General features: G+C 32.3%; 2 protein-coding genes across 6 annotated transcripts; one reads left to right on the forward strand and one right to left on the reverse strand.

The window, feature by feature from the left end:
* Positions 1–6,114: 6,114 nt before the first annotated feature.
* On the forward strand, positions 6,115–14,363 carry Suv3 (Suv3 RNA helicase). Its single transcript, XM_074113512.1, has 14 exons — positions 6,115–6,531; positions 6,632–6,854; positions 7,184–7,352; positions 7,451–7,562; positions 8,359–8,528; positions 8,617–8,733; positions 9,209–9,366; positions 9,476–9,617; positions 10,814–10,972; positions 11,056–11,235; positions 11,328–11,476; positions 12,292–12,416; positions 12,506–12,666; positions 14,245–14,363. Exons 1-14 carry the CDS (start codon positions 6,231–6,233, stop codon positions 14,314–14,316), a joined length of 2,238 nt encoding a protein of 745 aa, XP_073969613.1. The 5' UTR covers positions 6,115–6,230; the 3' UTR covers positions 14,317–14,363.
* Positions 14,364–14,413: 50 nt separating this feature from the next.
* On the reverse strand, positions 14,414–22,443 carry LOC141446772 (coiled-coil domain-containing protein 142). 5 transcript variants are annotated; one of them, XM_074113515.1, is made up of 14 exons: positions 22,265–22,443; positions 20,972–21,192; positions 20,726–20,858; positions 20,491–20,627; positions 20,202–20,410; positions 19,300–19,473; positions 19,055–19,227; positions 18,821–18,970; positions 18,601–18,729; positions 17,415–17,528; positions 17,186–17,339; positions 16,959–17,094; positions 15,657–15,847; positions 14,414–15,198 (listed from the first exon to the last, which is right to left on the reverse strand). In XM_074113515.1, the coding sequence occupies exons 1-14, from the start codon at positions 22,403–22,405 to the stop codon at positions 15,065–15,067; spliced, it is 2,196 nt and encodes a 731-aa protein (XP_073969616.1). In that variant the 5' UTR covers positions 22,406–22,443; the 3' UTR covers positions 14,414–15,064. The 5 variants fall into 5 exon arrangements, with proteins under 5 accessions (XP_073969616.1, XP_073969618.1, XP_073969615.1 ...); XM_074113517.1 differs by having other exon boundaries at positions 19,055–19,209; positions 22,265–22,405; XM_074113514.1 differs by having other exon boundaries at positions 19,055–19,209; positions 20,972–22,443.
* Between the last annotated feature and the right edge of the window lie 49 nt (positions 22,444–22,492).

Below are 22,492 nucleotides of genomic sequence, written 5' to 3' on the forward strand. Positions count from 1 at the left end.
CTTTTAAAAACTTATCTCTACTGTGGAAGTAGCACGAAGAAGACGAAGGCGGAGGTTGTTGTTTTTTTTTGGGGGGGGGGGGAAGAAAGTAGAAGTAAAGACCAAGGCTATAGTGTGGGGGCTGCACACCCTTCTGGGCATTCACTCTACCGTGAACAGCAGACACACTCTCAAACTGGGCGATGGGTTAAATGGAAAAAAGATTTGCCAAGGATTTACCACTCACTCCCCACTCCGTAGCCAGTGCCTCCTTTCCTTACCACCAAAAAAAATAAAATAGAGAGGATGGGAATTGTAGATTTGGTGGTGTATGCGTGAGTGAGGCGAGTGTTTAGGTTTTCAGTGGCAAGCAACTCGCAGAATTGAAAAATTTTTCCAAGATATTGTTTCTATTTTCTCTTCTTTTTCCATTTCTAAGGGTATCATCTTGAAAAAGGTCTACCAGGGTGTTTTCCCTCTTTGTAATTAGTGAATATGTTTCTAAAATAACCCATTTCCTTTTTGATTTACTTGATTTTTCCTTTAATGTCCCTTAATTGAACTGAATTAAAAAAAATTTTCCTACTGTTATGCTAATTTTATCATGGTCAATCAGCCAGAGTGTTGGGTCTCAAAATGTGTTCCTTGAAAAAAATAAATTGTACTTAACTATCGATTCGTGTTCAACTGCTTTCTTTGAATGAATAACACAAATTTTAGCAAATATATGAAATAATTTTACGATTAATGTGCTTAATATACAACACTATCCTCAAACCTATGTGGACTTACGGACTAGAGCTGTGTGGGGTTCAGCCAAAACTACAGAACATACGGACAGTACAGGACATTTCAATCAAAACTACTGCCGACAGATAGTTGACACTCCTTTCTACGGTGACTAACCTCACTCCTCACAACGACTTCAACATTCCCTTCATAGACCAACTCGCCAAGACAAAATATCAAAAGTTCCACACTACTCTCTCGACTAGCTCTAATCCTCTTGTACTGTCACTCGCTTCCTCTGACATCCCTAATACTCCTCGCCGACTGAATCGCCAGTGGCCCCGCGACTTCCTTGTAGTCTGAAGATGGGTCTTCAGATGATTTAGGAATCATTATTCTCCTATCTCTCCTCTCTCCTCCTCACATTCTCCTCTCTCCCATAGAGAGTGCTACCCCTGGGTAGCTTCTCTCCTCCTGCTCTCCTCCCGCACCAGTTCATCATACTCTTCTCATTTACTGATTGTATAGATTTACTGATATCATTTACAGATTGTATAGATTTACTGATATCATTTACAGATTGTATAGATTTACTGATATCATTTACAGATTGTATAGATTTACTGATATCATTTACAGATTGTATAGATTTACTGATATCATTTACAGATTGTATAGATTTACTGATATCATTTACAGATTGTATAGATTTACTGATATCATTTACAGATTGTATAGATTTACTGATATCATTTACAGATTGTATAGATTTACTGATATCATTTACAGATTGTATAGATTTACTGATATCATTTACAGATTGTATAGATTTACTGATATCATTTACAGATTGTATAGATTTACTGATATCATTTACAGATTGTATAGATTTACTGATATCATTTACTGATTGTATAGATTTACTGATATCATTTACTGATTGTATAGATTTACTGATATCATTTACAGATTGTATAGATTTACTGATATCATTTACAGATTGTATAGATTTACTGATATCATTTACAGATTGTATAGATTTACTGATATCATTTACAGATTGTATAGATTTACTGATATCATTTACAGATTGTATAGATTTACTGATATCATTTACAGATTGTATAGATTTACTGATATCATTTACAGATTGTATAGATTTACTGATATCATTTACAGATTGTATAGATTTACTGATATCATTTACAGATTGTATAGATTTACTGATATCATTTACAGATTGTATAGATTTACTGATATCATTTACAGATTGTATAGATTTACTGATATCATTTACAGATTGTATAGATTTACTGATATCATTTACAGATTGTATAGATTTACTGATATCATTTACAGATTGTATAGATTTACTGATATCATTTACAGATTGTATAGATTTACTGATATCATTTACAGATTGTATAGATTTACTGATATCATTTACAGATTGTATAGATTTACTGATATCATTTACAGATTGTATAGATTTACTGATATCATTTACAGATTGTATAGATTTACTGATATCATTTACAGATTGTATAGATTTACTGATATCATTTACAGATTGTATAGATTTACTGATATCATTTACAGATTGTATAGATTTACTGATATCATTTACAGATTGTATAGATTTACTGATATCATTTACAGATTGTATAGATTTACTGATATCATTTACAGATTGTATAGATTTACTGATATCATTTACAGATTGTATAGATTTACTGATATCATTTACAGATTGTATAGATTTACTGATATCATTTACAGATTGTATAGATTTACTGATATCATTTACAGATTGTATAGATTTACTGATATCATTTACAGATTGTATAGATTTACTGATATCATTTACAGATTGTATAGATTTACTGATATCATTTACAGATTGTATAGATTTACTGATATCATTTACAGATTGTATAGATTTACTGATATCATTTACAGATTGTATAGATTTACTGATATCATTTACAGATTGTATAGATTTACTGATATCATTTACAGATTGTATAGATTTACTGATATCATTTACAGATTGTATAGATTTACTGATATCATTTACAGATTGTAAATTACAAATGAATTAAAAAAAAAAAAAACGCTTAATGTATCGCTCTTAAATTTCGCGAAGCCCGGGACCAAACTGAAGTCGGAGTCTTCACTCACAATAAATGATTTTTAATTGTGATTTTAGAGTGGTGAAAATACTCCATGAATTCCTTGGGTATTAAAATTTATTTGGGATTAATTTTGTATGCCTTTACTTGCTGAAATAATTTAGGGTACTTTTCCGTTAGCCGGGCGCAAGCGAAAAACAGTATTGGGTAAAACTGTTTTCTTTACAATTCATTAATATTTGTTTATAGTTGAACTTGTTTTGCTTACTATTAATTAATATTTGTTTATAGTTGAACGTTTTCGACTTTTTTCCGTTGACTTGGCTCGCGTTTGGTTCACAATTGGCGACATTTGCGCCCGGCTAACGGAAAAGTACCTAATTTAGTTCACACGTCACAATTTAAAAAAAAAAAAAAATATCACAATTGCCCCGAAATCAGGCCGAGAGACTGGGCTGTATGTCAGGATAGGCTTAGAAAACATCTTCGCGGGATGGGATTTATGGATATATACATACACTGGGCCAAAAAAGTCTGTGAACACTAACCTAAATTTTATTACTTTTATTATTATCTTATTAGAAACTTCTTTTATTTTCAAATGAAATATACTATTCGATAGAGAGAAACCAGAGTTTTTCATTTTATATTCAATCTTTTATTTTTGTTCAGCAGGAATATCACAATTAAATGTTTAACAAAACAACACCCCAAACGAATGCAAAAAAAGTCTGTGAACACTTTGCAGAAATAAATCATTCTTACACATTGTACGTGAATTATAAATTTTAAAAACTTGTAGGACCTCCTATGTTCCTAATTACTTCCAACAAGCGAGCTTTCATCGATCCTAATAATTTTGTGGTCGTCAATGTTGGAATTTTATCCCACTCTTCTAAAATAGCGTTTTTTAGTTGTTCACGGTTTCTTATTCCTCGTTTATTTATTTCGCGGCTGATTTCATCCCACAAATGTTCTATTGGGTTAAGGTCTGGCAATTGTGGAGGGGTGTTTAGGCGCCAGAGTGTATTATTTAAAAGCCATTCCCGAGTTTTTAGTGCGGTATGTTTCGGGTCATTGTCTTGTTGGAAGACAAACTTTCCCTCCAACCCTAATTTTTTTGAATTTTTTTTTAAATTGCGTCTTAATATATCCACATACACATATTGGTCCATCATACCATTAATTAGATCTAACTTGCCCACTTCTTTAGCACTCATGCACCCCACACCAGAATGTTGCCTCCCCCATGCTTAAAAGTAGGCTTCATATTTTTCATTTTCATAGCTTCATTTCTTTTTTGCCACACTTTTTGTCGTCCATCAGACCCACAAACATTGAATTTCGACTCATCTGAAAATATTACGGTTTCCCAGAAACTAGAAGGCTTAGAAACATATTCTTTCGCGAAATCCAATCGGCGGTTACGATTTATTTTATTGATTAAAGGTTTTTTCCTCGGGACTCGACCGCAATAATCGTATTCATGTAATTTATTTCTAATTGTCTGCGGTGTTACGCTTACACATAACCATTTGATAATTCTTGACTGATTTTTTGAGCGCTTGTCCTGGGTTCTTCTCGAACAGACTTCAGAATTTGCCGTTTATGAAAGGAATTAAGTTTTGGTGGCCGTCCACTGCGTGGCCTACTAATCACATTTCCGTACTTTTTAATTATATTATGCACCGTTAAAGGGTTTTTTTGAACTATCTTCCCTATTTCTCGAATACTTTTTCTTTCATTTCGCAACATCACAATAAGTTCTCGAATTGGTCTGGGAACTTCCATATTAGTGGTTAAATATGTACTAATTAGATTATTTATTTACAAAACTGACTGTAGTGGTTTCTACAATACAATAGAGAACTTTGAAACTTTATTCAATCGTTTTTCTGTTTGTTATCTTAATGTTTTTACATATTTATACAGCTGTTCACAGACTTTTTTTGCATTCGTTTGGGGTGTTGTTTTGTTAAACATTTAATTGTGATATTCCTGCTGAACAAAAATAAAAGATTGAATATAAAATGAAAAACTCTGGTTTCTCTCTATCGAATAGTATATTTCATTTGAAAATAAAAGAAGTTTCTAATAAGATAATAATAAAAGTAATAAAATTTAGGTTAGTGTTCACAGACTTTTTTGGCCCAGTGTATATTGTTTCTGTGTAGAGAGCCAGTGTTCCCTCTAATTTTTTGTGATCTGTGTACGCACTTTTTGTGCAGTGTGTGCAGTTTTTTCCAAAATAAACAAATTTTGTGCGGCAATTTAAAAAAATGCATTTAATAAAAAAAAAGACAATACAATAATAGTATTAATATTCAGCATACCACACATTACAACGGAACACATTGAAAAAACTACCCTAAAATCAAGTCAAATCATTAGTTCGTGAAGACAGAATTTAGCTGATTACGTGGCTTCCCTTTTCCATTCAGATGAAAAATAAGAAAATTTAAATACTTACAATGTAAAAACGTTGTCTGCTTCTAATTTTTTTAATTAAAACATTTGACTCAAAACAAACAAGAACAACAATTCACAATTACTTATTATTGAACAATTTTAGAATTAAGGATTAAATTTTTATTAATGGCATTTACTTTATAACTTCTCCCTCCTGCCTTTGGTTGTAACTATTCTGCATAAATTTACTTAAATTCACAAAAAAAATTTATGCGCGCGAATATTTTTCATGTACGCCATGTTTAAAATTTACGTGCGCGCGCACAGCTTGGAGGGAACACTGTAGAGACTGTGACAGGAGAACCCAGATAAAATCATAAAATATGTTAAATGATTATGGGCGTCTTTAAATTCATGGTTATGTATAATATTAAAAGACAAAACAAAAATTAAAGATTTGGAAAAACACTGTTTGTTTTGGTTCCGTTTAAAAGAATTTATATAAATATATTAATAATTATTTCCATATAACATTAATGGCAATTAAAATTATAATAAGAATACCAAGTTTTAAGAAAAGCCTACAGGCAGTTGAGGCTATTTAGAAATTAATTGCATAAAATTCAAAAATCGTAATTTTATTTTTTACTCCATTAAAATACATTTCTTAATCATTCCAATTTGTGCTAATTGTCATAATTTATTTATTCGTTCATATTTAATTTATTGAACACAAAAAGTATTATATTTTTCATAATTGAAACAATATTTTCAATAATGATTGGCAAATTTTTTTAGATTTTGTTTTATTTTTGAAATTAATGAACATTTTAGTTCAATATTCACTCACTAGTAGCAGCAATTACTAATGAACCCTTTTAAAACCTACCTGAAAATTGTAACCTCATGGAATAGTCCTCTTAGTTAAATTTTTTTGAAAGAAAAAAGTTGTGATGTGTTGAATTTATTGTTAAATTAGACATGTTTCATTTAAAACGTATTTTCCATTCACTCTGTTACCAGTGCTCAAGCAATTTACAGCATAAATTTACAAATTCTCATAGTTATTTATTACATCAATTTTTGTTTAGAAGATTAAAGAAAACTGAAAGCTCACTTTCCACACTTTTTACACCAAACCCAGTGAAACCAAATGCAGAAGAAGCTGGAGTTGGCGAAGAACTTACACGTGGTATTAGTAAATCAGATCTAATAAAAGTATTAAATCAATTTTGTCAAAAACGAGAAATTAAACTATTGGCCGAATCAAATGGATTGGATAGTAAGTGCAAATTTGATATTTAAGAAACGATTTCATGAAATTTGCTGTGTACACAGATTGATTAGATGCTAATTTCGATTTTGTTTTGATGTTTTTAAAGGTTACCTACTTCAACAAGCTAACAATAGTTTTCGTAGATTTTGTCTAGAATCCGAATCATTACCAACAGATTTACATATTGTTATTAATGATATCTTGATGAAAGCTGCCAATATTACAGACATATTTCCATTTTTTATGAGACACACTAGACTTATGTTTCCACATTTAGAATGTATGGATGATTTAAAGAAAATTAGCGACTTAACATTTCCTCCTTCATGGTAAGTCTTTTTTTAAATGTTTAAATCAATTAGTAATATTGAATTAAATGGCAATTCAATTTAATATTAAGGTTTCATTTATCCGTTAAAAGCATATGCCGGTTTGCCGTCAACAACGCTGTAACCTATTCTATGAACCTACTCTTTAGTATCAATATCAGGCAAATCATTGAATATTTAATTGTTAGTTAATTTCACTGACTAGACTACCTGAGTACCTAATAGTGTTCTGTCTTGCTGCATTAACCTAACCTTAATGTTTTAAGGTTTACTGACATTGTTTCCCATCAAATATTTTCAAACGTTTAATTTATTTTTTTCCATTCTAGGTATCCAAGTGCTAGAAGTATGAAACGAAAAATTATTTTTCACGCTGGCCCTACAAATAGTGGTAAAACTTACAACGCTTTAGAAAGATTCTTGACTGCTAAATCCGGCGTGTATTGTGGTCCGTTAAAATTACTAGCCAATGAAGTTTATAAAAAGGCTAATGAAAGGGTAATTTGCAAAAGTTCAAATGTTGAAAGTTAATATGTGCCGATTTTATTATAATTATTATTTTATTGTTATTGCCATTTGAATGTTGTTTTTTTAAGGGTACTCCTTGTGATTTAGTGACCGGAGAAGAACGGAAATTCGCTCTGGGAGAAGGAAATTCTGCTAGTCATGTGTCATGTACTGTGGAAATGACTTCAGTAAATGTTCCATGTGAGTTTCGGAATTTTCATTTGGATTTTCTTTTTTTTCTTCTGACTGGCGATTCGCTCTCTGGCCATCAGCTACATCTGCGCATGCCAATAATTTACAAATCGTTTTCAATTTCATCTGCCCACCAAAATGTCGTCTTTTAAGACGATGATCTCTAGTAATGCCTTAAATTTCCATTAACCACCTTTGCCTTTCTGTTTATAAACATTGTAGCAAGATCACGCTAGTAATGTAGATACAGAACCTATTATTCATTGTCCATTATATCTGGTTTCCTTGACTTCGTGGTGTTCGCAAAGAGGTAGCAAGGATTACCTTATAGAGTTTGGTTTCCAATCGGCATCTTTCTGTAATTGTCTATTGTTTGTTATGTAGACCACCCTCTCCTTAGACAAACATACTGAAAGACTCATATACTGACCAATTTCTACGAAAAAAAATGCAATTTAGGGAACTTCAAAACAAGTATTTCCGGTCACATCTCAATATAAAAATTTTTTTCCCGAACGCAAAACTTCCTTTTACTTTGTATAATAAGAGGACGTATAAACTATATCATAAAACTATGTCCGCAATCTGGGTTAACAGCCTGGGCAAAATCCAAGACTAATAGAGCAGCATAGAAATAAGAGTTGGATAGGTTTTTACCTTAAAAAGAATAAATAAATAAATAAAATCGTCCTCTTTTTTTATAAATTCAATGCCGTTTTATTTTTATGTTCGCTCAAGAAAATCTACTTGTCTACACTGTGTGATACGGTGACGGACATTTAAAAAATTTCACTATTGTTGCCAGATGAAGTTGCCGTAATCGATGAAATTCAGTTACTGAGAGACCCCGGCCGAGGATGGGCATGGACAAGAGCTCTGCTAGGTGTTTTAGCCGAAGAGATACACGTCTGCGGGGAGGAAGCAGCCATAGAATTGATTACCGCTTTAGCAATGACTTGTAATGAGAATGTAGAAGTAAGTTAGAAATCGTTAATCAATATTTGATACTAAAAATTATTGGAAAATTATTTGATTTTGTTTTTTTTATTATTAATTATTGCAGGTGTTCAAATATAAACGATTAACAGACCTGCAAGTAGAAACAGCAGCTTTGGTTTCATTGGACAATGTCCAACCAGGAGATTGTATTGTGTGTTTCAGCAAAAATGATATTTATTCGGTAACTACAATATTTTTAAAGATAAAATTTGAACAATTCTTACCTCTATGCTCAAATCAAACCAAGGTACTTGTGACGAATGATGTTGGTAATTTGCAGTTTTCTTCTTATACACCGGATATGTTTGATTGATGTTTATGAATTAGTCACATTCTGTCCGATGTTGTTTTGAACAGGTATTCATAACGTGTTCGTTTTCATTTTCTTATCAGTATCCATTTTTGATTGTTTCTAGAAGTATGCACAATAATCACAAATGATCTATACTTATCAATAAATGGAGAGACTTTTGCGATAATGTTTTTTTTTTCGTGTATTATAGAAGGAATCCAGTGTGTTTCAACAATGTTCTCCATGAGTGACCTAGTTTTGTAATTTACTTCATTTCGATTGATCCCGTTTTCTGTTTTTCTTAAATCTCATAAGAAAATAAGTTTATTATTATTATTATTATTATTATTATTATGTTTTTTAGGTGAGTCGCGGGTTAGAAGCGAGAGGTCACGAGGCTGCCGTCATTTACGGTGGCTTACCTCCGGGCACCAAGTTAGCCCAAGCGCAGAAATTCAATGATCCTTCCTCTAGTTGCAAGCTTCTAGTTGCCACAGATGCTATCGGTATGGGTTTAAATTTGTACGTAAATTAATCCATTTTTTTTTTCCAACTATAATTGTTAAACAAATTTCATTTTATAATTATATGTATGTAAAAATTTATACTTTTTATATTTTTCTATTTATAGGAGTATAAAACGAATAATTTTTTACTCATTGATTAAACCTATAATGAATGAAAATGGTGAAAAAGAAATGGATGTAATATCTGTCTCACAAGCCTTGCAGATCGCTGGAAGAGCTGGCAGATTTGGAACACAGTTCGATAAGGTTATTATTCCCTTAGAGCCTTTAAAAGTTGTGATAACAAACTTAGCAAAGTTAAAGCACATTTTATTAGTAATTTAAAGTAATTACCCTAAGAAAGTATCAGTAGAATGTGACCTACAGCCCTTTATGGGCCGAGGGTATCAGATTCATCTCTCTTCACCTCTCAATATACCAAGGGATCTTACACTGAATAAAGAATTCTCCTGTACTAACAAAGATATTTGAAAGTAAACAGATCGAAAATGTGATTTACCTGTTCACACAGAGAAGTGCAATATTTTTGCCGAAGTTGCAAAGAGACCTTAACCTAAAGTTTTTGCTATTATTATAATTATACATTTTTATTGCTCACCTAACTGTTGGGTTTGCACTTTTTTTGTATACAATTTATTTTGAAAATGTGGTTAAGCTTGCAATTCGGGATAATATCGTTGATTTTTATTCGTCGCAGCACGCATAGTTTATTGTATTCTTAATTGGTTTAAGGATGATGGTAAACAGTTTTGTGTAGAGAATTCGACTTTAACAACGTTTTCATCTCACACTACACTTGTGCCCAGCGATGATTTATTTATTTTGTCTTATTTTAGTAATCTAATAAGAGTTGCTTTTTGTGTTTTGATGCTATTATAACCAGCCATTCATAATTAATTTCACTTAAAATTTACCTTAGTTGACTACATCATACACTTTTTAATGTATATAACTGAAACATGTAAAACCATAATAAATTTTCTTTCTTTTGCACATTTTTTTGTAATATTTATAGCTAAAAATTAATTAATTAATAGTTCGAAAACACCAAGTTTTAACTTCACTTAGATTTAACTAAGTTTGAATTGGCCATTACAGGATGATATTTAAAATACTATATAATTCGAATATATTCAGTGTTATGACAAAAAATATGTTCAATATTAAATGTTAATAATGTTGACACTAAGTCGCCAATGAAGAACAGTAAGGCTGTATATTTCTGTAAAAATTCTATATTGAAAATTACAAGTGCTTAATACTTCTTATCGCTAATTTTAGTTGTCGTAGCACGTATGTTTGTCGTAACGTATGTAGACATCCATAACAGGCGTGCCACAAAGAAGAAATTCAGCGTTTTTATCTTGTACTGGGGACCTGACCAAATTTTCAATAATATTGTTATAGTTCTTATTAATAGTTGTAGGCATGAATTTTTGTAGGGTTCAGTGACCACTTTTAAATCAGAAGATCTGCCCACATTGAAGAATCTGCTTAGCAACCGACCAGAACTCTTGACAAAGGCCGGTCTTCATCCGACTGCCGAACAGATAGAAATGTATGCTTATCATTTACCAAATTCTACATTATCTAATCTCATGGTATGATCATAGCATTAAAAAAATTTACTTTAAAAATTATTATTTGAATTTGAAATGTGTAAATGAATTTTTGTTTTTTTCAGAACATATTTGAAAGTATTTGCACTGTAGACGATTCCTTATATTTCATGTGCAACACAGAAGATTTTAAATTTCTAGCGGATATGATTCAACATGTGCCACTGCCATTGAGAGCTAGATATGTGTTTTGTTGTGCTCCTATCAACCGAAAGATGCCCTTTATTTGTTCTATGTTTCTTAAGGTAAAATTCTGGCGTTGTTTTCTTTCTGGTATTAAAGCATTAAGTATAGTTTTTTTTTTCCATTAATAGATATTATTATTTTTTGTTCATAGTTTGCCAGACAATATAGCAGAAACGATGCTATAACTTATAATTGGTTATGTAGACACTTGGGTCCTCCTTTCGCAGTGCCCAAGACAATCACTGATCTCGTACATTTGGAATGTGTTTTTGATGTTCTAGATTTATATCTTTGGCTCAGGTATTTTGTTTTATTTTGTTTATAGAGGTTATATATTTCCCCATATGGAACAATGAATCAACCAGTTCTTCAATCCCATTCTTAGTAACCCAAAAAGCTGACTGACTGCACCCAAGTCACTCATAACAGAGGAAGACCTGCAGATACAGTTGACGGGTACAAAGTTAACTCATATTCCCGTTGTAAACGTATAATTGGTTCCTCAAAATACCTTGTTAATTTAATGCATGATTTCTATGTGGAAACCCTTTCAAATCAAGTTCTTTAAACCTTGCATTGGGTTCAAAAAATAATAAGTATTTATTTAAAAAAAAAAAAACGCGTTGGCTTTATTATTCAAGTGCATACATCTCTTTGGACTGAAGATGGATACTGAGACAATATCAGGTATTCTACAGCGTTAATCTCTCGCGTCATCAAATCAAAATCAGTTCACCAAAAATCTTCGAACTTTGCCAAAGCGTAGATTATAAGTAATCATTATTATTATTTTTTTTTTTTTTTTGGCGCATCAACAGCTGAAGTCATTAGCGCCCGGAGCTTTTTCCAGTGCACTGCCGGCCTCCGGACAGTGTTCTCTCGTTACAGACAACACTGTCCATCACCGGACAGTGAGCTGTAAGAAGCTCCTAGGAAGAGAAAATCTAAGGGTCAGCTGCTGGATTCGAACCCGGGACCTCCGCGTGGGAGTCCAGTATGCTAACCTCATAGCTAATCCCTTCCCTGGTAATCATTATCTAAGAATGTTTTATATAATTAAACAGCTTACTTGATTTTACTAGTTTTTATTTTATTTTTGTCTTTTAACAATACAGCACCAGATTCCTAGATTTATTTCCAGCGGTTCATCAAGTTCGTGCATTACAAGAAGAACTAGATAAAACTATACAAGAAGGGGTCACTCAGATAACTAAATTGCTTGAAGCGTCCGGTATAACCAGTAAGCAGTTACCTTATTTTGTAATTAGAAATACATTTACTGGGTTAGTTTAAATGTTTCTTTGGTTGAGAATAACCTTGACCTTTTAGAAAGCAGTAGTAGCAGTATGGAAGATGAAAATGAAGATACATTAGAAGAACGTTTGAAGCAGAAAGCCATCAAGTCGAGAGGCAGGTTGACGGACAGATTAATGGCCGAAGGTTTACTGACACCAAGTATGCTGAACCAGTTGAAGAAGGAATGGCAACAGGTTGGTTGGCAACCTGATTAGAATTTGGATTTTATATTTTGTCCATGATAGCATGCCAGAAATTTTTGATTAATCCATTGTCAAACTTAGTGTTCACAATTTGTGTTAGGGCGGGGCTGTCCTAAAGAACCGTATCAGTTTTTGTATTTACAATTTTTATTTAATTTTTTTATTCAGAGTATAAAAAAAAGGTTCTAAGAACGACACGTTTTTAAGGGAAATTGGCTGATGCGTGTTGTCATGAATGATCTATTACCAGGTTGAATTTATTGGGCTTTATTTCAACATTGTTGTTTTGGCGATGTTTAAGTATCAAACTTAATGCAAAGTACCCTTAACATGGTTCTCTCGGCAAACCCTTAAGTTTAAGACCCAAATTTAAACCTCATAGAAAGAAGATTTTAGCTTTACTTCCTCCAGGCTTGGTAGGATCTTTTATCCAGATTTGTTAATAGGTGTAGTTTTTTGACTGTAAATCAAATTGGCTTGTAAGGCTTGAGGAGTTGGGTAGGTTTTCCTAATCAGGAGTCTTACTCCCTCGCAGTATTTATCCTTAAGGATGAGCTGTTTTTTAACGGTCGAAAGTCTGGAAGTGTGGATTTAGTTTTAGTCCAGAGTTGTCGGGAAGTCTTCAAGAGATCTCTCACAGAAATCTGGTTGATTCCTTCACTGGGCATTGTGGTTTAAGAAGGAGACAAACAAAACTGGACTCAATTCCCAATCCGTTTTGTAAAGATTTTGAGTCGGATATCTTAAGGCAGCGAAACCTCTTTTGATGTAACATTTTTCCATTGATCATTCTAAGAAATTTCATTATTTTCTTGACTTTCATTTCGCAAAATAAGTTCAAGTTGACTTTCTTTAAAAGTAGACCAGATTCCTTGAATGTACTTAATGGCAATCAACGTTACAAACATTGATGGGTGTCAGTTGCTTTACGGAGTTTCAAACTGAACTATAAGAATAATGCTTCACTCCAAAAAATGATGATGTCCTTCTTTTATTATTTATTTATATTTACATTTCCACAAACTGCATTCTTTGTAAAGCACGTGCCAATAATATAGAATCATCCAGAGAAGTACAATTACTTGTTAGACACTTTTACAATCAACCTTAGTGGTAAATGATTACTCTCGACGTCAAGTTTTGGCAAAAACACCTCTCTAATGCGAAGACATAAAAAAACGTGTATCATGGCTAATTCATTCAACCAAGTTAAACTCATTAGAATATTGTTTAATGGGTTTGTGCTTAAGATGTTCTGTACAATCAGCAAATACCTTAGGTGGAACTACATCATCTTCATCAAGCGTGAGATGAGATACCAGAACATTCATTATCTCATTCTAAGCATACCTTGACGTGTTAGAAAATTTTTAGTAAACCATGGTAAAGTACCCTTTTATTAAACTTCCCTCATTACAGCTAGCATCAATTTTTTTCCTCCAATATTGTAGATTAGTATAATTGAAAGTTTCAAGTTTCCACCCAACTTCTGGGTGATGAGCAGTTTAATTTTATTTAAAAATGGCTAGTTGTGAAACTAAAAACAGTTCTTTCTTTTTCATGTTTCAGTCGACGCAGTATTTAGATGAACCAGACTACAAGAAACCAAGACGAACTACGAAACGAAAACCACGAACGTAGAAATTTTTTAATTAGATTTTTTTTTGTTAATAAAGTTTTTTTATTTACTCTTTTTTGGTTATTTAATTAAGTTAAAGTTAGTAAAGTGAAAAATAAGTAGATTAATAAATAAACACTTATTTATTCAGTATTATTTTAACAGTAAAATTAATATATTGATAATATCGGGAATTTGGTCAAGAATTGCAATTTTTTTGTTTTTGTTTTTTGGATGTTTCGTTAATAAATTTAATTGTCATCATTGTAGCACTGATCAAAATAAACTTACTTAATATATTGACTAAGAAAAATACAAATACCAAAGGCTACTTGATAAACAATACAGAAAAAATAAAAAGTTTACCTTAAAACATTTACAATAATACATTACAGATTGGCTTCTTTTCATGAACTAACTTTTAAAAAAACAACCAATAGAAGGTTACGAAGTTAGACGAGTTTTTTTTAGGTTATACAATTGATAGATTAATTAATGGAACACGTAGATCGCGTTGAATCGCGTATCACTAACATTTAGGAATTAACTTCTAAGGCTAGTTTTCAAACATGGTTAAGTTTGTTAGTTTTATTTTTAACCGTTATTAAGGAGTCTATAATTTTTTCTTGTCCAATTTCCTGATAAAATCAGTATAGGAAGAAAATCAGTATATTGTTAACACTGTAGTCGATAAATCAGTAAAATTAGTGAATGACAATGGATAATATATATTTGTTATTTCTTCATGTATCGCCCATTTAAACTGTACATTTAGCGAACTAGATGTAAATCTGTACAGCATAATGAAAAATAATTGTTCTTTTGTGCTCTTAGCTCCAACCATTGCGTTTGGTTGGGTACGTACATCTCAGGTGGCATTCTTGTTGGAGAGCTTTCATTTTCGCCTGGAAAAAACGAAAAAGAAAAACATTTTAAGAAAAGAATTAAATGCTTAATCTTTGTAAAGTGGAAAATAAGGTATTTAAAAAGGAAAAAATAAAATCAGACTTTTCCAACCCCTGGCATCTTCTGTACTATTTTGTACTTCTTAGCTAGGGGCCTAATAGAAAGCTCCCTTTTTTTTTAAAGTCTCAAAAAAAATCTGTTGAGGGCACTCACACGACTTCTTAGAACAATATTCAAGGTTCTAATTCGTACATATCCTCAAGTTTCTAATTTTTCAGCCAAATTTAACTTTTATCATCATTCTACATATAGATCCTGCATACGAGTACATATAATTAGCAAACAAAGTGAACTTTAGAGTGAAGCTGAATCACCACCTCTCGAAGGTATTTCAGCAAATACAAAGGGATTGGAAACGTCATCAAACTTTTTAGCCAAACAAGAACTAATTTCTAACCTTGATAGGAGCGTATAGTTTTATCAATCATAGGTATTCTATGACCTGGTTGTGATAGCAACAGTCTACCAACTCCTTCACAACGTCGTAACATTTCTGTACATAGAAGATTAGGTGTAGCCTCAACTCGTTCCATAAGCCAAGTGGGTACAGCACCAAAATCTGCTAACAACTGTAGGGCACCCCATTCCCTAGATAAACATAAGATCATTAAAAAAATAAATAAATTTTAAGGTAATAGTTACAAACATATAATATTTGTATTATAAATATTTCATTTTAACTAATTTTGAGAAACTATCATAGGTGGATCTGATGAAATGTAGACTCCAAATATAGTTTTGACTATCTACTCCATGAGTTGAACTGTAGTTGGTTCTTGTGAGTACTGTTGGAAAGTCATTAAATGCTTGGAAGAGCAAGATACTAAGGAAGTTTTTGGCCCTATTGTGAAAGGAGATACTTATGAGTAAGTGGCGAATAAGTGAGAAGAATACCTAATTGAAAGTTTTTACCAGGATCAGTACCTAGTGTATATATAAAAAAAGAAGAGTTAAAAGAATATTGAAAGAATTGAGTAGTCCAGGACTTCCAAAAGATGGTTGAACGATCACAATGGATGACTAAAAGAAGAGGAAGATTAATTACTTCACTCAGATATTAATGAGGTCGGAGTTAAAGGTCACAGAATAAAAAAGTAATTATAAGAAGAAATGTGAGTACTAATCTAAATTTAGGCATAGGAAAGGAAATGGATAAACGTGGAAAGCAACAAGGATGAAATCCAGCATTGAGAAGGTCAGGCACTCTCCTAAGAACTATTCTTCATTATTACTCATTTTTGTGTATTTTTTTAGTCTTACTTTCGGCCAGCCCTGTTATAGAGTATGAAAGTAAAGTTATGACATTTGCAAGTTTGAGAAAATACTATGTTTAAAAAAGAAATGGTGAAGTAAGTCAGACTTCTTAAGACGTGTTGCAATCCTAACAGGAGTAGAGGCATTTCATCTTAGGGGAACAGATTTACACATGTATAGGAAGAGAAATAGACTCCTGGGCTACACCAGGATTAAGTTCTGATATTTGCACGAAAACTATTTACCAAATTGCAGTGAAAGGACCTAAGGGATGACCTCTGACAGGATAGAATGAAGTTCTTGAAGGAAAACTGTAACCGTGGTTATTAAGTAGAAATCGAACAAAGTAAGTGCATGTGCTTACTGTAATACACTATTTTACAATTATCAATTGTAGTACATACTCGTTTTTACCCAGATATCGACGAAATAGCTATTAACTTACGTAAATTTAATCTTATACTGATATATATGATCCAACCATGCTTCACACATGATGTCTAGTACTAAGCAAGATGCTCGCTGTTGTAAAGGATCATCTAATTCCGTTGTTGCTTGTATCACAGGTTTTAGTATTACTTCTAAAACAATTTAAAAATTTTTAATTAAAATATTGTTCTTTGATGATTAGAATTTTTCCTTTAAATTATAAACCAAAAGGGAGAAACTCACCTAAATAGTCTTCAACATAAGAACTGGCATACTGTGGAATTTCATCAAACTGTTGTTTCCAATATTTAGCATCTGGAAATATTAACTTCAAATTTGCTAAACTATATATCCTGCAAACTTTGGCTAGTACGTCTATACTTCCGTTAGGCACACACTGAAAGGTTATATTTGGGTTTTTCAAAATTTAGGGTACAACTAAATAATCTAGTAAATCAACAAAAAAAATTACCTTTAATTTTGTAAAATTTTCATTAACTTCAGATACTAGTTTGGCTCGCATTTTACCACATACCATAACATGGACACTACATTCTGGGCCTAATAGGTCATTCTGATTGGCATACTGAAAAATATTAAATTGCCATTTTTCTAAGTTAAATTACAGGAAGAAAAACTAGTGAAAAATCACGATTATCTTAATACTATTCTAGAGATTTTCAGACCTACTGAAACTTTCAATTTCCATCTCAAAATTTCCAGAAGGAATTTTCTCAGTAATATTAAAATCAAAACTTTTCATGTTCATACGAAGTATAAAGAAAATCTTAAAACAATAACAAAAATCCATTCAATAAAGATATATTCATGGATTTGGAATTTTTAACAGAGTTTTCGAAAAATATTTAACCCTTTCGCCTTAATAAAGTAAAACACATAGAACCGTACATCTCGCTGAAAGTATTTAAGAGAAAAAAATACTCCCATCCACTGACCCAAGAGTCCCATTAATTGTCTGGGAAAAATTTCCCAAGCAAAAGTTGTAGTCCAACGTTCTGGAATAAATGTTTAAAGAAAAATCGTCAGAGCCAGGAACTCAGGGGATTTCTCAAAACGGCTCATTCTGAATAAAAACTCAAAATCGGAAATGGGACATGATTGCAAAATTAGTAAAATTGGGATAAAATTGTAGTAAATATAAAGAAAATTCAGGACATTAGAACCTGTAGCTCTGGAAGTAATGGACTAGGTACTTTACTTGGGGATTACGGCGAACGCATAAGTACCAATCCTAACAAAATGATACTCCAATCAATTAGAATAATAATTGTCGGCGCAACTGTGAGAGCAAACCCACAGCTTAATTTCATTTCATCACCAACAGAAATTATAATAATTTCTTTGAAACCATTCATATTAAAACTTTTCAGATCCTCTAATTAGGAGCTTTCTCGCACTCAAAGTTCATAAAATCGCCGACGTTCAACGCCAAAGTGTGCTGGCTGCAACCAGTGAATGAAATTTGTGAAGGTGCTTGATAATAGCGTGGTATCCATCCATAATAGCCAAGCGTTTAAAGTCAAAGGCCAAAGTAGTATTGCTTAACTAGGCTCAGGTATTGGATTTTATTTAAAGTGTATTTATAATGAAATAATGTTTGCTATCCACTTTTTATTGCCTGTTATTATATATCTTACATGTCTTTTTTCTAAAGCTGTTATAGAGGATGTAACATCAACTTGAGTGACTCTGAAAAACTGATCCATATTCCACATGTTTGATAACTGTCTAGCTTTACCTTCGGCCCACAATCTTACCGTATGTACCTGTTCAATACAAACATAAGACCACATATTATCTTTAAAATAAAAACTGATAGGCACTGTTGAAGTTAAAAAAAAAAAATGCAAACATTACTGAATGGTCTAATCGATGAAGTATAGGTATTTGTTCAGTTAGTGGTAGTTCTTCCAAGGCTGCTACAGTCCAATTTGAACCTTCACAACTATTACTCAGTAAGACTAATTCCGTGAACATTTCCTTAAAAAGAAGACCAGTTTTGGTTCCCTAAAACAGATAGATTAGTAAATCAACGGTTCAAAATGCAAATAAACGCATGTTTGACGTAGGTAAAGAAAGAATATTACTTACATTCTCGTAGTCATTGACTAGATAAGTACTATTTTGATATGCAGCCGCAACTAATGCTTTTCTGAACATGAAATCCCAATTAACTATTGAAATATGTACACAAAGACCATCCAGTAGGCTTTGAAGCGCCGGTCTTAAGATTTGGGGCAAACTTACTAAGAAAATAAAAGTTTCTTTTTCATACAATTAAAAAAAAAATAAAAAATAGATTAATATTTTTTATAAAAAAAAAAAAATGAACAGACCATTCGTTGTAAATCTTTTCAACCATGATGCCCAATGACTGCAAGTTTCACCGTGAAATCCAATTCCTTTCCATATTAGGCTGTATTCGGCATGAGCACCAACTAAGCCCCAAAGTATTTCTTGATAGTAACCAATAATCTTTTGTTTTGCTCTGGCAGTCATTCTGCATTCACCTTTTTAAATATTTTTGGTGAATTATGATTAATTGGATAAAGGAAAAAAAGATTAATTTGATAAGATCAGGATGAACAGAGATCCTTTATTATAAAAATTAAGAAGAAATTTGCCAGGGTGTGACTCAAAATGATATGTAGAGCAACCTATAGAGAAAAGTAAGAAACATTTGGTGGGCTTAACTGTTCTTGCTGGAGTAAACATCAACAATTCCATCCAATATTATTCGATGACAGGCTTGACGGATATTTTAATGTCAGTATTAAAGTTAATTTCGAGGGTAATCATCTTTTTTTTTGGAAGTTTACATTTCAACTTATGAGCAGTCAAGTTCGTACGTACTATTAAAATGTTGGAAAACGTTTCCGATATTGCTTTACAAAACTACTGCAGATTAATATGTAATGACAATCCAAGAAAACTTAAATCAAAAATAGAAAAACGTTACTTTCGGTAATGGGAATTCAGGGCAAAGCTACAAAGTGGGGGGGGCCCAAACGCAATATAAAATTTCTAGCGATTTTTTGTGATTCGAGATATTTTTTCACAAAACCGTAGACCAGTTTCAGACTTAGGAATCTTCAAAACAGATAATTCCAGTGACAACCCTATTCAAGAAATTTGATGTGATCGTATTACCAGTCAGGGAAAATAAAGAAAAAGTTGTTCAGTAACTGGGAGACGTATTCATTAATATTTTTTTAATTAAATTACTTAAACTATTTACCATTTCTAGCCTCCCTCATGGAAGATGGACCAAGTCTTTCCGGTGTTTCTTTGCCCATTGTTTCAAAAAGCAGTTTTAAACGTTGGTATTCTGCAGCTATCATTCCTTCCAACATGGACGTTTCGTTTACAATTAATTGCGGTTGATTCTCACCATTCGGCCGCGTGACCGTGCCTAAATGAGCAGGTGACATGTTCTCGGTTAAAGCCCTGTTAGAAAATGTTAACAATAATTTTAATTTCAACATTAGAAAAGCAGCAATTTGATTTTACAAAGGCAATGCACTCACCTGTATACTTCCATGCTTGAGTTGTCAGAAGTAGGATAATCATCTTCTCGAAAACTTCTATCGGTTTCTAATTTAATATTCATGAGTATATATACAAGTTGTTGGCCACATTCTTCAGCTCTGAGCTGTGCTATTATCTATTTAAAAAAAACAATTGTCTATTTATAATGTTCTTTTTCTCATATCACTTTTTTAGATTCATTGAAATTTTTTACCAAAAGTTTCCAAGTCTTACCTGGAGTATTTTCGTCAGAGAAAGTTTTCTCATGGGCAAGAGCATTGACGGACAAGTATTTCTAACAATCGAGGTGGACTTACTATCTGATCCGCTGCCTAATGGAAGAATAGTGTCAAAGAATACTATTAACCTGTAAGGACAATGCTTTACATTTTGTATTTTTATTCATCAATTTATTTTTCTTTGATTTCTTGTTAATTATATTAAAACAAAATTGAAGATTAACAAAAACAAAAATCTCACTTGAGGATATGTGTTAGATGTTCACTATCTTGTAGGAATTTGCCAATAGCTTCAGTTATTACATGGCTAAGCAGGTACATTATAGATAATCTTTTATTGTTAATACTTTTACGCCAGTATTTACATTTATAATTTGCTACAATTGCTGCTCTATGATCACCAGAGATTTTAATAAATAATTTGGCAATCGCATCTAAACTGCTGGAAACTTCTTCAAGTTCCTGAAAAAACAAAATAAAATATATTAATTGGTAAATGTTTACCAATTTCTCTCTTGTTAACATTGATATCGCTATGAGGTTGTTTTTATTGGGGTCCTTGAGCAAATCAGAGAAAAATAGATGGGTAAATGTGAACGTGAAGTTTGCTTCTGAATGAGCTAAATATTTGCGCATAACAAACTCTTATGCTGGATCTTAGCTTTTATGTGGGTAGAGGGGATTCAAATAATGTCATCGTCACAACAACATGACCGTGTATTTTTGTAAGTGTCGTTAATAAGACACACAGTATTACAAAATTGGTAAATAATTGCAATTTTTATAGTTTGACAAAATCAGCAGCAAACTTTAACTCTCCCACTGGTGGTAAGGGCAGGGTCCTGTTTTCCAAGGCACCGCAGCGAATCACAGTAAATCCTCCCCTTCTAACTAGGTACAGAATCTTACTAGTTTTTGTTTAGCTTCGCCCTTTACTTAGATATTGTAAAACCACATTCTATTAGCAATTGCTAATAACCTGGGTACCTAAAGATCTTTTAGCTCATGGTGAAACACGGTTTTTTTGAAGCCTTCTACTCGTACAACTGGAAATTACTTCTTTCAAGACAGCTGTGATGTGAACGAAAATTACGAAACCCAACTTCAGATTTAATACCATTTTCCAAATATTTATGCAACTTTAAGAGATTATTTCCAGTTCGAGTATAAATGTTCTATTCAGAATACTTGCAAGTTTCCGTATACACTACACGGACATTGAAGATGCATCATTCGAACTAATGAAAGTGCACCGTAATTCTAGTACTCAACCATGGCAGACCAAACATGATTGATGATGCGAAGTTGAAAGGAACTTTTATGGAGTCATAGATAGAAGTAGCATTTGTCTCACTTAATCTCAAGTTTTGCCTTTTATAAATCAAGACTTCAGCTCTCCTGCAAAAGAATTATAAATGGCCATGACATCAGGGGCTTAAGAACATCTGTGGCAGGAGGAGGTGCAAAAAAGATATCCTTTTGACTGAACTACATAAATAGTAAGATCTAGTAGAAGTGAGAGTTCATTTCTTACCTTCCAAGTGGCTGCATCCTCAGGCAAGTTTCCCAGCTTACAGATTAAAGTCTCCACAAGTCGATTTAATTTTTTACAATTAAAAACATATTCTTGTATAGTGGTGTCTTCTTGTGGTAGCCATTTCGAAATATTCATCATTCTCTCTCTCACTTTGACTCAGTTTTTTATTAATATACGTAAGCATCCGGTAAAGATTATTATTGAGCAGTTTTGTGTACAGTCTCT

The sequence above is a fragment of the Rhodnius prolixus genome, unplaced genomic scaffold, assembly GCF_049639745.1.
Source record: "Rhodnius prolixus isolate KJV_2025 unplaced genomic scaffold, Rpr scaffold_7, whole genome shotgun sequence".
NCBI lineage: Eukaryota > Metazoa > Arthropoda > Insecta > Hemiptera > Reduviidae > Rhodnius > Rhodnius prolixus.